The 14,311-nt window shown below is 45.7% G+C and overlaps 1 protein-coding gene across 1 annotated transcript in view; it reads right to left on the bottom strand.

The window, feature by feature from the left end:
• Positions 1 to 14,311, bottom strand: part of hunk (hormonally up-regulated Neu-associated kinase) — a 100,824-nt gene that overhangs the window by 75,204 nt on the left and 11,309 nt on the right. The window contains exon 2 of the mRNA XM_072513436.1: positions 7,729 to 8,021. Coding sequence (XP_072369537.1) covers positions 7,729 to 8,021 — 293 coding nt within the window. The remainder of the gene's footprint in view (positions 1 to 7,728; positions 8,022 to 14,311) is intronic.

Genomic DNA, 14,311 nt, shown 5'->3' with positions numbered 1-14,311 from the left:
GTGATCATGGGTGATTTTAATCTTCACATAGATTGGGCAAATCAAATTAGCCACAATGCCGTAGAGGAAGAATTTGTGGAGTGTATACGGAATGGCTTTCTTGACCAATGTGTGGAGGAACCAACTTGAGAGCAGGCCCTCTTAGACTGGGTGCTGTGTAATGAGAAGGGAATTATTGCCAATCTGGCTGTACGAGACCTCTTGGGGATGAGCGACCGTAACATGATAGAATTTTTTATCAAGTTGGAGAGTGAAGTAGTTGATTCGGAGATTAGGGTGCTGAATCTTAATAAAGGGAACTATGAAGATATGAGGCATGAGTTGGCCTTTATAGATTGGGGAGAGTTACTTAAAGGGATGACAGTGGATAGACAATGGCAAACATTCAAGGAATGCATGGGGGAACTACAGCAACTGTTCATTTCTGTCTGGCACAAAAGCAAAATGGGTAAGAGGGCCAATCCATGGCTTACAAAGGAAATTACAAATAATATCCGATCCAAGGAAGAAGCATACAGATTGGCCAAGAAAAATAATAGGTCTGAGGATTGGGAGCAGTTTAGAATTCAGCAAAGAAGGACCAGGGGGTTGATTAAGGGGAAAATACAGTTCCAAAGTAAGCTTGCAGGGAACATAAAGAGTGACACTAAGAATTTCTATAGATATGTGAAGAGAAAGAGATTGGTAAAGATAAATGTAGGTCCCCTTCAAACAGAAACAGGGGAATGCATAATAAGGAACAAAGAAATGGTTGAGCAATTGAATAGATACTTTGGTTCTGCCTTCACAAAAGAGGACACAAATCAGATACCAGAAATGTTGGAGAATGAAAGGTTTAGTGAGAGGGAAGAACTGAGGGAGATCAATATTAGTAGAGAAATGGTGCTGGGAAAGTTGATGGGATTGAAGGCGGATAAATCCCCAGGGCCTGATAATCTGTATCCCAGAGTGCTTAAGGAGGTGGCTCTGGAACTAGTGGATGCATTGGTGGTCATCTTCCGGGATTCTATAGACTCGGGAACAATCCCTGCAGATTGTAGGGTAGCTAATGTCACTCTGATATTCAAAAATGGAGGTAGAGAGAAAACAGGAAATTATAGACCAGTAAGCCTAACATCGGTAGTGGGAAAAATTCTTGAATCCATTATCAAGGACTGTATAGCGGAACATTAAAAAGCAGTGGCAGGATCAGAGTCAGCATGGATTTATGAAGGGGAAATTATGCTTGATAAATCGATTGGAATTCTTTGAAGATGTAGCCAACACAGTTGACAAGGGGGAGCCAGTCAATGCGGTATATTTGGACTTTCGGAAGGCGTTTGACAAAGTCCCGCATAAGAGATTATTGTGCAAGATTAAAGCGCATGGGATGGGGGAAGTGTATTGAGGTGAATAGAAAACTGGTTGGCAGAGAGGAAACAAAGAATAGGAATTATGGGTCCTTTTCAAATTGACAGACAGTAACTAGTGGGGTGCCACACGTATCGGTGCTGGGACCCCAGCTATTCACAATATATATTAATGATTTGGATGAGGGAACAAAATGTAACATCTCAAAATTTGCACATGATACCAAGTTGGATGGGAGGGTGAACTATGATGAGGATGCAGAGATCCTACAGAATGATCTGGACAGGTTGGGCGAGTGGGCAAATCAATAGCAGATGCAGTATAATTTGCATAAGTGTGAGGTCATTCACTTTGGAAGCAAAAACAGTCAGGCAGATTATTACCTGAATGGTTGTAAATTGGGAGAGGGGAGTGTGCAGCGGGACCTGGATATCCTTGTGCATCAGTCACTGAAGGTAAGCATGCAGGTGCAGCAGGCGGTGAAGAAGGCTAATGGTATGGTTGGCCTTCATTGCTAGAGGTTTTGAGTACAGAAGCAGGGATGTGTTGCTGCCATATCTAGAATATTGTGTGCAGTTTGTGTCTCCTTTTCTGAGGAAGGATGTTCTTGCTCTTGAGGGAGTGCAGCAGAGGTTTACCAGACTGATTCTAGGGATGGCAGGAATGTTATTTGAGGAGATATTGACTAGGTTAGGATTGTTCTCGCTGGTGTTCAGATGAATGAGGGGCGATCTCATACAGACTTGTAAAATTCCAACAGGACTAGACAGGGTAGATGCAGGGAAGATGTTCCCAATGGTGGGTGTGTCCAGAACCAGGGGTCACAGTCTGAGGATTCAGGGTAAACCATTTTGGACAGAGATGAGGAGACATGTCATCACCCAAAGAGTGGTGAGCCTGTGGAATTCATTACCACAGGAAGTAGTTGATGCTAAAACATTGAATATATTCAAGAGGCGGCTAGATACAGCACGAGGGGAGAATGGGATCAAAGGCTATGGGGAGAAAGCAAGATTAGGCTATTGAGTTGGATGATCAGCCATGATTGTGATAAATGGCGGAGGGGGCTCGAAGGGCCAAAAGGCCTCCTCCTACTCCTATCATCTATGTATATGTACTATATGCCTTCTTAACCGCTGTATCACCTGCTCTGCTACCTTAAGGAACCAGTGCAGATGCATACCAAGGTCCCTCTGATCCTCGGTGCTTCAAGTGTTTTCTTGCCTTGTTTGCCTGCCCAAGTGCATCACCTCACACTTATCTGGATTGAATTCCATTTGCCACTGATCAGTCCACCCAACCAGTGCATCTATCCTCCTTGAATCAAAGGCTATCCTCCTCACTATTTACCACCCCACCAATTTCCATATCATCTGCAAACTTCCTGATCAACCCTCCTATATTTATTTCTAAATCATTTATACAAACCAAACGGCAAGGCTCCAACTCTGATCCCTGTGGGACCTCACTGAACACAGGCTTCCAGTCAGAAAAACACACTCGACCATCTCCCTCTGCTTCCTGCCACACAGCCAAATTTGCATCCAATTTTCCAAATTTCCTTGAATCCCATGGGCTCTTACCCTCGTTATCAATCATCCACGTGGGACCTTATCAAAAGACTTGCTGAACTCCAAATAAAGTACGCCAAATGCATCCCCTCATCTACACCTGATCATCTCTTCGAAAAATTAAATCAAGATGATCGTGCATGATCTCCCCTTAACAAAACCATGCTGACTGTTCTTGATTAATCTTTGCCTCTCCAAATGCAGATTAATTCTGACTCTCATAATTTATTTCAATAGTTTCCCCACCACTGAGGTTAGACTGACTGGCATATAGTTTCCTGGTTTATCCGTTCCTCTCTTCTTGAATAATGGTACCAAATTGACTGTCCTCCAGTCCTCTGGCATCTCTCCTGTGGTCGGAGAGGAATTGAAAATTATTGCCAGTGCCCCTGCTATTTCCTCCCTTACCTCACTCAGCAGTTTGGGATACATTTCATCTGGCCCTGGATATTTATCTACTTTTAAGCCTGCCAGACAACTCAGAACCTCCTCTCTGTCTATGTTAATCTCCTTAATTTTTTTATAGTCCTTCTCCTTGATTTCTATACCCACACCGTCCCTCTCACCAGTGAACACTGACACAAAGTATTAGTTTAGGACCCTACCTACATCCTCCACTCCACATACAAATTACCACTGTGATCCATAATGGGCCTTACTCATTCCCTAATTATCCTTTTACCCTTAATGTACTTGTAAAATAACTTAGGATTTTCCTTTAATATGCCTGCCAGTATCCTTTCATGTCCCCTTTTTTCTCTCTCAATTTCCTTTTTAAGTTCCCTCTTGCACATTCTATATGTCTCTGAGGCTTCTGCTGTTTTGAGCCCTTGATATTTGCCACAAGCCTCTCTTTTTCTCCTTATCCAAGACTGTATATCCTAGATATCCAGGGTTCACTGGATTTGTTGGTCCCACCCTTTTTGTTGATTGGAACATGTTGGCCCTGCACTCTCCCTATTTCCTTCTTGAATGCGTCCCACTGTTCTGGCGCAGATTTATCGAGAAGTGTCTGCTCCCAGTCCACTCTGGCCAAATCATATCTGCTCTTATGAAAATTGGCCTACCCCAGTTTAGAACTGGGGAAAATATCTTTGAAAAATCTGTTGCTTCTATAAGCATATAAAAGTGTCAATCAGACACTGACATTTATAGGTTCAAGAACATCACAAATACCCCAATTTGCACCTCTTAATGTTGCCCAGAGAATTACAGGTATTGAAAAAAGAGATAATGAGGGCGATCTAACAGAAATGTTTCTAATTGTGGTAACGAGCGGGAACAGCCAGGTGTTTCACAATAAACTCCCGCCGAGGACGTCTCCGATATCTAACATTAATTTGGACACTTAATGATGCCACATGGGCTTCATGCCGGAAAAGACTGTCCCACCAGCTGATTCGCCTGGACCGTGCTCGACAGCTCCCCATCAATGATGGGGAGCAGCTCTTAAACCAATCCACAGAGCAAACCCCAGACAGCTTGCAGCCCTGCCACCGCGCAGGCCAGCCCCATGATTTGGAGATGCCGACCTGTCCAGACTGTTGGACATGGTGGAGCCCAGACCGGATACCTTGTTCCCCCGAGGGGGTTGGAGGGTCAGCTACATGGCAGCCAGTGCCACCTGGGAGGAAGTGGCAGGAGCCATCAGCATGGGGAGCGTCACCAGGCAGACTGCCACCCAGTGCCGCAAGAAGCTCAACGACCTCCACCCGGGCCACACGGGTGAGTTGGCATCAGTCCCGTGGCACTAGTCTTGCCTGCCACCCACCACCAACGCGACCCTGCGGTTTGGCACTGAGCCACCCCCCCTTCCCAACACAATAACGTGCCTGCGCCCCAGTACACCCTGGCATCCACCTGCTCACCCCATCCATGCCCAGCGACGGTGGCCACACCTGACCCCCACCATAGCCCCTCCCACCCCGCGATGCCTTAAGCATGTGGCTCACGATGCCCTTTCTCTGTCCCCTCAGGAGAAGTTGTCCCACAACAGATGGGAAAGATTGGTGGGGTGCTGGACATCAGAATCCTCACTCCCTATAAGGAACTGGGCCTGAAGGCTGTCGGGCGGGCCGAGGACAGATTGGTCACCGACGTTGAGATTGGCTCGCGTTGCAGGTCTGAGTCTCCACCGACCTCCACCCAGATGATCTGTCACACGTGAATTGTTCATGCCAAACATAATGATCCTTCCCTCTCACTGACCACATGTCCATTCTTCCGCAGGATCCCCATCTAATGGTGCCGGTCCATCCAGGGTAGGCCCCTCCGCCTTCCAAGAGAACAACTCGGAGGAGAGCTCCAAGGATACCTCCATGGATGCGTCACAGCTGTCATCCCCACCCTCCACCAGCGCAGAGACAGACATCTCGGTGGGTTTCTGGGGTACAATCTGGTGAACACCACACAGTTGCTGATGCACATCGGGCGGAGGCAGGAATGCCCGGTGAGACAGCAGTCGGACTTCTGCTGTATCCCAGGACCCAGCTGGGTCCCAGTCAGAAGCTGTGCCTCTGGACCAGGTTATCCAAGATCTGATGCAGGCGGTAGGGTACAGCCATGATATTCAGAGGTGGATGTCAGCGACACTCCAGTGGGCCCATAGCCGATTGGAGGAGTCCCAAAGGCTATGGTCTCAGGAGATGGTGCCGGCAATGTGTGGCACCGAGGCCAACACTGCTAGGGTGGCGATCACAGTGGAAAACCTGGAGCATGAGGTCAGCATCATGAGCGGTGGTGTCCAATGCGTTGCTCAGTCAGGGAAGGCCATGGCTGACGGCCTCGGCATCATTTCCTACTGAGGGCTGTGTCCCAGTCACAAGTAAACATTGCCGAGGTGCTGAGGAGTATGTCCCAGTCTCATGCGGATATCGGGGAGGCACTGCAGAGCATGGCCCAGTCACAGAGAGGCATCAGTGAGGGTGTCGGCATCATGGTGCAGACAATGGGGAGCTGCCAGGGCTGGCAGAGCCAGGTGACGCATGGGCCTCTGAAGCTCAATGCAGCTGCCCCTACGTCTCAAGGTGACCCCCCAGGTCCCGGCGGGCACCTACTGGGAGGAGGGATTGCTGGGTGACGATCCGGAGCCACCCAATGGGGAGACATCGGCAGTCACCAGCAGTCCCGAGCCCCGTCCTCCTCCGCTGACTGCCTGTTTTTCCAAGATGGCTATAAACCTCCTCCAATCCCCACAGCAGCAGTCCAAAGATGTGCAAGTTAGGTGGATTGACCTTGCTAATTTGCCCTTAGTGTCCAAAAAAAAGGTTAGATGGGATTACAGGGATAGGGTGGAGGTGTGGGCTTAGATAGGGTGATCTTTCCAAGGGCCTGTGCAGACGTGATGGGCTGAATGGCCTCCTTCTGCACTGTAAATTCTATGAAGTCTATGAAGCCATTTCACTAGCTTCACATTTTAAAATAGTTGTGCTAAAGGTGCCCGCGTGACCGCTCGCTGGGGAGCCAGTTAAATCACGGAAGGCCGTTAGATAGGGCGTCCTTCCTATTAATGGGATGGAAATTGGCCTTAGTTGGTGATCATTGGTTTCTCGCCACGCCGCGACGCAATGCTGATCTCGCCAATGGGAGCGGGCTGGTTAGATCAGAAACCGATCGGCGCCTGGTGCACTTCCCGATTTCGGCCTCTCCTACAATCTAACCAACTGGCTCGGATTTGTGCCTGGCGCTGCCATTAGATTAGGCCCGATAACTTATTATAACTTCCAAAAATGTCAGTCAATTACAGCCAACATTTCACTTCAACCTGTGTAAACAGACCTCTGCTGAGCGGATCCTATTAGCAAGTCTTGGAAATCAGCCAAGTATTCATAATGAGACCACCTGGAGATCTGTTGATCTCGCCCCTAACTCCCTGGAGCAACAATAGTGTCTACAGGGCCGGGTATATAAAGACTCGTCTGTTGATTTGGGAATGTCCTGATTCAAGCTTCCCACCTTGTTTGTGAAAATATGGCCTCACGCAACTAAAAACATCAAACAATTTTACCACATCCTTTGGGAAAGACAAGCACATTGAATGCTTGCTAGAGTAAGTTTAATTAATTATATCATAAAAATATGAAAATAGTTGGAATTACTTACTAACTGTTTTAAGTTGTGAATTGTAAGTCATTCAGAGCATAGAATTGTTTAAATATGCACAAAGTTAAGACACATGTTTCATCATCTGCCAGGTTATTTTTTGCAACATAATACACAATTATTGACCAGATCACTAAAGAAAATATGTCATGAGAAAAAGCTAATCAGTCCATTTAAGCTTATCTCTTTCACAAATGTTTCCATCAATATATGAGCACCACACAATCAACACAAATTTAAAATAACCAAATTGTTTTTACTTCCATTACCTTACTTGACAGATTGTTCCAAATATGATCACCTGTTTGAGTAAAGATGTTTATTATGCTATGCATTCAACATTTTCTTTATCGCATCTCCATTTATATTCCACTTTTTCTGGACAGCTTTAACATGGTTGACAGAAAATAAGACTTAAAAGCCCTTTCGTCTTCCCACCTGCAGTTTCAAGGTATTTCAGCTGAGACATTTTCAAGTATCGGCATGTCTTTTTGATGTTATGTACAGAACCACTCAGCAGATCAGGCTAGATTATGATGGCTGCAATGCTCTGTGATGATACCATCTCATTGGACTGTTTTACAAGGTCACAATTATTGTTGTTCACAGCAAACAAAATTGTTAAAATATGGGTTCATGCACACACACACGTACACACACACACACCACACATACACCCACACACATACAGCACACACACACATACCTGTGGACCACTCCTGCCCGGTGTACATGCTCCACTGCTAAAGTGAGCTGCTTGATGTATCGGCGTACCTCTGCTTCTTCCAATATTTTTCTGTCATATATCTTGTGCATCAAGTTGCCTCCTGTGCAGAGCTCCATTACCAAGTAGTAGCTGTTCTCAGTTTCTAATATGTCCAAAAGCTGTGTAATATTTGGATGCCGGATCATCTGGTGGATTTGTCCTTCTCTTCGTAGGTTCTTTGTTACATATGAGTCCTTCTTGGCTTTCTTCTTATCAATGACTTTCACAGCCACCTAACAGTTTACAGAAGTTATGATTAATGTTCAATATGGATACCACCCTAGCCTCTCCAGTATTTAGCTGACTAGTTAATTCTTTTTGGAACGATAATAAGTGATAATAAAAAGGATGCCAAGCTGTCACTTGAATTTCATGAGTATATGAAATGTTTATTCTCTGTCCTCTTGAACTGTGAATAAAACCAACAGTACAATCATAGCGTCTGGAGAATGCAGTTAGAATTATATATTGTAGCACTAAGCATTGATGATTATGGGTCTGTGAGTAACTTTAACAATTTCATAATGATGTGCATTGTATAACATTAAAGCATTATTGGTTTGCAGTAATTATTGTCTTTAATAATGTTGAAGAATTCTGGCAACAACGCTGAATGCATCCGTATCTCAAAACACGTTTTACAGACTCTGAGGCTTTTGATTGTAATTGGGCTTTGCTGAAAAAAGAAACATGCTATTGAAGCTTTTCATCTTGCATTCATCAGGACAGATGCAAGAATATCAAATTTCAAACGGAACAACAATTCATACTGCATGGTTGGCTGGCAAGTCGGCTCTGATTGGTCACGGTGTTGCCATGGCGAATGCACCAGGGAAGTATTGTAACCCCATGCTTTTGTTAAGTTAGAAAACATTTTTGACTTGCCAACCTGCTGGAAGCAAGGGTGGTTTTGCTGCCGGTAGCATGTAATATACCTGGAAATAATTTGCTGTGTGTCTGTCAGGGGCATTTTAACCCAACCAATGCATTTTCATTTGTCTTTGTTAATATCCAACTAATTATGTTGAGCGGGTGTGATGAAGACCCACATGAGTCATTTTAACTCCAATTTAAACAGACACTACAAAGTTGATACCTGATGGACTCTGGAAGCGGAGAGTCGGAATGGAGTTCTAACATTCCTACTCCACACGTTGCTGTAAATGCCCACAGGAAGATACTATTTCCTATTAACAGGAGGTGATCAGGAATTAGTTTACTAGTCATTGTTTTACTGATTCACTTGCAGTTATACTATTCTAAGGAGAGTATTCCTTTGACAATGCTGTCATCTAAGTAAATCCTCAAGAAGAAGTCAAGTGATTTTAGAAATGCTTTAGGTTGAGTAATTTTAAATGTAAACTGCATGTTACAACTGGCCTCTTTGATCAAACAGGCTGGTGGTCTTCGAGAAATGTTTGTGATTGATGAGTAACTGAAACTCGCGAGTGAAACCGAGAAGTGGGCTGGAGGTTGCTCAGTTGGTCAGCAGCAAGAGTGTGTTGTCACACTACAGGATCCAGTGCCACAAGCAATTTAATGATTAATCATGGCAGAGAGGGGCGGCATAGTGGTGCAGTGGTTAGCACTGCTGCCTCACGCCGCTGAGGGCCCGGGTTCGATCCCGACCCCAGGTCACTGTCCGAGTGGAGTTTGCACATTCTCCACGTGCCTGAGTGGGTCTCATCCCCACAACCCAAAGATGTGCAGGTTAGGGGGATTGGCCACGTTAAATTGCCTTATTTGGAAAACAATTATTGGGTACTCTAAATTTTTTTTTTAAACCATGGCAGAAAGAACGAGAACAGTGGCACATTCAACTACATCTTTATATGTTTGTCATGCCGACCCCACCACTCTGCCTTCTGATATCTATTCCAGCACATAACTCCTCACACCCACTTAGCCGGCAGATGCAACCATTCCTCTCTATGCACATTTATCCCAATTCTTTCCACTCCTCTTAATTAAACAATCCTCTATCCATACTAATACAAACCTGTCCACTGACTACAAGGCACAAGTCAGGAGTGTGATGGAATATTCTCTACTTGCCTGGATGGGTGCAGATCCAACAACACTGCAGTTCAACACCATCCAGGACAAATACGCCCGCTTTATTGGCACCCATTCCACAATATTAATTCCCTCCACCACCAACATACAGCATCAGTAAAATGCACTGCAAGAACTCAGTAAGGTCCCTTAGGCAATACCTTCCAAACACACGACCACTATGCTCTAGAAGGACAGGAGCAGCTGATACATGGGAACACCACCATATTAGGAATCTGGGTGGCCAGATTGGGGATCCGAGATGTCAGTGCAGGGATCTGCCTTCACCTCTACTCAATCTACAGGTACTGAACTGTGAGGAAGAAACCGACTAAAGATTTGTAGCTCCAAAAGCATCTGCATGTGTGTGTGTTACACAATATCGGAACATTATTATATTTATGTTTAATTTAAAGCCACATAAATATCGGGCGGGATTCTCCGTTGCAAGTCCGCCTCTTTACCGCTGTCAGTGAGGAAGGAGAATTTGGTGCACAGCCAAATCTCTATTCACTGCAGCGGGAACGGAGGATCCCGCTGGTATGAAGAAGTGGAGAATCAAAATCATTATTTCTTTACCCGTGTTGCCCTTTCTGGTTGCTGCCTGGCAAGTGGTCTTTTCACTTGTGATCTATAAGACAAGAATCAACACCCGGCAATAGGGGGTTATGACAGCAATGCCTGTTTGTTTGTAGAATCACTTTGTGTTGGGGAAAGTGGGTGGGCCGTGGCGGGCATGGGGGATGAAGGAGGAGGTCACTTATATGTGCCTGCCACGTGCCTGCAGTGGAGGAACCTAACTGAACCTCACAATAATGAGGGCCTCCTGGACAGCAATGTGCACCATTGCTGGTGCATCTGCTGCATCATGTTCCTCCTCCTCTTCCAAAGAGGCTCTTTGCTGAGCCTTGCTCCTCCTGAAGACCCAAACCTTTCAGATATGTTATGTTGTGCAGGACACAGCACACCACAATACCTCTGGCTGCCTTGACCGCTGTATGTTAAAGGGCACCTCCAGATCTGTCATGGCATTTGAAGTGCATCTTTAGCATGTTGGTGTCTTGCTCAACAATACATCTGGTTGTCATGTGACTTCCATTCTTTCACCCCTGGGCCTCAATGGTTGGATTCCTCATGGTCCATCACACACATTTACATGGGTAACCAATATCTCCAAGTAGCCCGTTGGAAAGCCGAGGTTCGAAGAGGCCAGGGAGGTTGTACTAACTTCGGACAAAAGCATCACACCAGTGGCCACAGAATATTGCACACACCTGTGTAACCATCTTACAAAAACAACATTCCGTCGGTGCTGGAAACCTGAAATAAAAACAGAAACGCTGGAAATATTCAGATGATGAAAGGTCAAGGCCTGGTTTCTCTCTCCACAGATTCTGGCAGATTTGCTCAGCATTTCCAGCATTTTCTGTATTTAAAAAAATCTATTTTGTGGTTGCAACACCATTTACACATTGATAGAATGGACGCCCTTATGGTTAATAAATATTCCAGGATGACCTGGAAGTGACTTAATTGCCACATGGGTGTAGTCAATGATGACCTGCACCTGCAGGAAGTCAACCATGAGGTGCGATCCTGAGCTTCTGCCCATTTTAATTGACATCATCGTTGGTGAAGTGTACATAATTGACTGCCCTGTTAGACATAGCATCAATCCGCCAACAACAAGCGTCCTTAGGAGAGCCCTGGAAGGGACGGGAGGCAAAGAGGTTGAGAATGGTGATGATGGTGATGGTGAAGCACAGCCAGCAGGTCCACCCAGCCAAAGGTCTTGTTCCACAAGTCTGCCACAATTGACACACGACCCTGATTCTCTTGAGATACCAGTGCTTGGAAATGTCAAATGTGGTGGCTCGAGGCAATACCAGGTAGACATCAGCAAGGAATAATGAACATTTTATTGGCTCTATACAGGTCTTCATACTCTGGCTCCCGGGGTTCACTCTGACCAGGGCGCCACTCCCCGGGCCCAGTGCTTTTTCCCCATCGGTCAGGGCTTGCCGGCTCCTGGCCCCCAGCCAGTCACATGGACCGCGAGAGCAAGCCCTTTAAAGGTGCTGCGCTACCACATTACTGGTCAAGCACAGCCAGCTGGCCCACCCAGCAGCAGGTCTTGTTCCAGCAGGCTGAAAATGCCTGCCACCATTGACACAAGACATCCTCTTGAGACACAGCGCTTGGGCATGTTGAGGAAATTCATTCTTTTTCTGTAGACCTGTATAGACCCTGCTGTTACTGGCATGGCCTGGCCCAAGCTGCACCTCGCTGCTCATCCCCTCTTCTCAGTGGAGGGACGAGCCGGTGAGGAACAGGTTTTTGCAGCTCCTGCTGCTCGTGCTGTTGGTGCTGCTGCTCATTGTGGTTCTCATCTGAGATCCAAAATAAAACAATAAGCAACAAGCAGCACCCGTGCTGATCTAATTGATTACAGCAGCAGTGTGAAGTTCAGGCATACTAACATCCAAAGCAGTAAAAGTCACCTGTAAAGTAGTGAAATTAACCTCCCAGCACAAGTATTGCAAGCAAATTCCTTTCACACAATGAAATAACTAAGCAGTTTTGCAGCTTCACTTCTTATTGGAACATTTGTCTGTTATTTCTTCATCTCCCTCAATTACCACTGTGTCCTTTCCTTGATTTCACTGACAAATTCCAGGAAGTCTGGGAAACTGGTGTAGCCACCATTAAATCCCCAAACTGATACTAATATCGCACTTGGTGGCCTATTTAATGCACTTAAGTTGACAACCCACATTTCTATTAATGAGCTGAGTTGAATGCCGAGTTGCTGGAAGTTCGATTCCAGACTTGGATTACTGTGTGGCGTTTGCACGTTCTCCCCTTGTCTATGACGGTTTCCTCCGGGTGCTCTGGTTCCCTCCCACAGTCCAAAGATGTGCAGGTTAGGTGGATTGGCCATGCTAAATTACCCCTTAGTGTCCAAAGCTGTGCAGATTAGGTGGGATTATGGGGTTACAGGGCGAGAGCAGGGGAATTGGCTTCGGTCGGGTGCTGTTTCGGAGGGTCAGGCAGACTCGTTGGGCCGAATGGTCTCCTTCTGCACTGTAGAGATTCTACGGGTTCTACATAAATCATTACAGTCTTAAAAGAGCAATTCCTGTTACATCGGTGCTGCAACTTTGGATCCTGTCGGGGCCATTGTGTTGGCAAAAGTTAGATTGCCACGTTAATGCCAGGGAACATAGCGAAGGTTTACTGAATGCCACATCTACCAGGATGAGACTGTCCAAACTGATATTTAATCTCATGCACATTAAAGAATTGACAGCACATGTGTCTATTTGCAGTTTTGCCTCCTGTTAGTAAAGCTACCTCCTTTAGATTACAAAGTGATTTCATCCTGAGGAGAGCAGAAGGCAGCAGCCAAAAAATATCTATTGGCAACTCAACCGCCTTTATCCATTTCACGCCTTCCCTTTCCTGCCTCGATTACAACTCAAGTCGCTGTACTACCTTTGCTGTCAACATGATTCTTCACACTTCTAGCAAAATAGTCATGAGGTGTCAGCTTTGGCAAAGGAATCAAGGAACATTGGAATAAGAGTAAACCATTGATCCTTTTCTGTCTCTCTATTCAACCACGGTTGATCTGCCACTCAACTCCATTTACTCAACTTTGTTCCCTAACTCTTCCTACCCTTACGTAACAAAACTCAATCAACCACATGTCTGACCCAACAGCTACAGCTCTTTGGCGTATGAGAGCTCCGGATTTACAACAGTGCTTTGTGTGAAGAATGTTAGCTGTTTCCACGTTTAATTGACCCAGCCCTAATTTTAAGGTTATTTATCGTTGTTCTCGGTCCCCTCATGAGAGGAAATCGTTTCTCAGTATCTATACAATTGAATCCTTATATCATTTTTTAAAAAAATATTTTTTTATTCTCCTCCTTTTTCTCCCAAATTTACAACCAACAATAAACAATAATCAGTAACGAATGTAATATCAATCCCCATATCAATAACAACGATCCCATCCTCCCACCAAACCCCAGACATTGGCCCACACGTTAACATAAACAAATGACAAAAAGGAATCAGGAATCACCCATCGTCCCCATTAACACAAACAGTCCCCCTCCCCCCAACCACCCTAATGTTCAAAGTGATCCAATTCTCGAAAGTGCATAATGAATAACGCCCATGAATTGTAGAACCCCTCCATCCTTCCCTTCAGTTCAAATTTGACCTTTTCAAGCATTGGGAATTCCAGTAGGTACCACGCCACGCCAGGGCGCAGGGTGGAGATGTTGATCTCCACCCTAACAGGATCCGCCTTCGGGCAATCAACGAGGCGAAGGCTACAACATCTGCCTCTGCGCCCGTTTCCAACCCCGGCTGGTCCAACACCCCGAATATGGCCTCCCGGGGCCCGGGTCGAGTTTCACATGCACCACTTTAGAGATTACTCTAAAAACCTCCTTCC

The sequence above is a fragment of the Scyliorhinus torazame genome, chromosome 8, assembly GCF_047496885.1.
Source record: "Scyliorhinus torazame isolate Kashiwa2021f chromosome 8, sScyTor2.1, whole genome shotgun sequence".
Taxonomy (NCBI): Eukaryota; Metazoa; Chordata; class Chondrichthyes; order Carcharhiniformes; family Scyliorhinidae; genus Scyliorhinus; species Scyliorhinus torazame.
The sequence above is the reverse complement of the archived record's forward strand: the minus strand, read 5'-3'. Positions and strand labels throughout refer to the sequence as shown.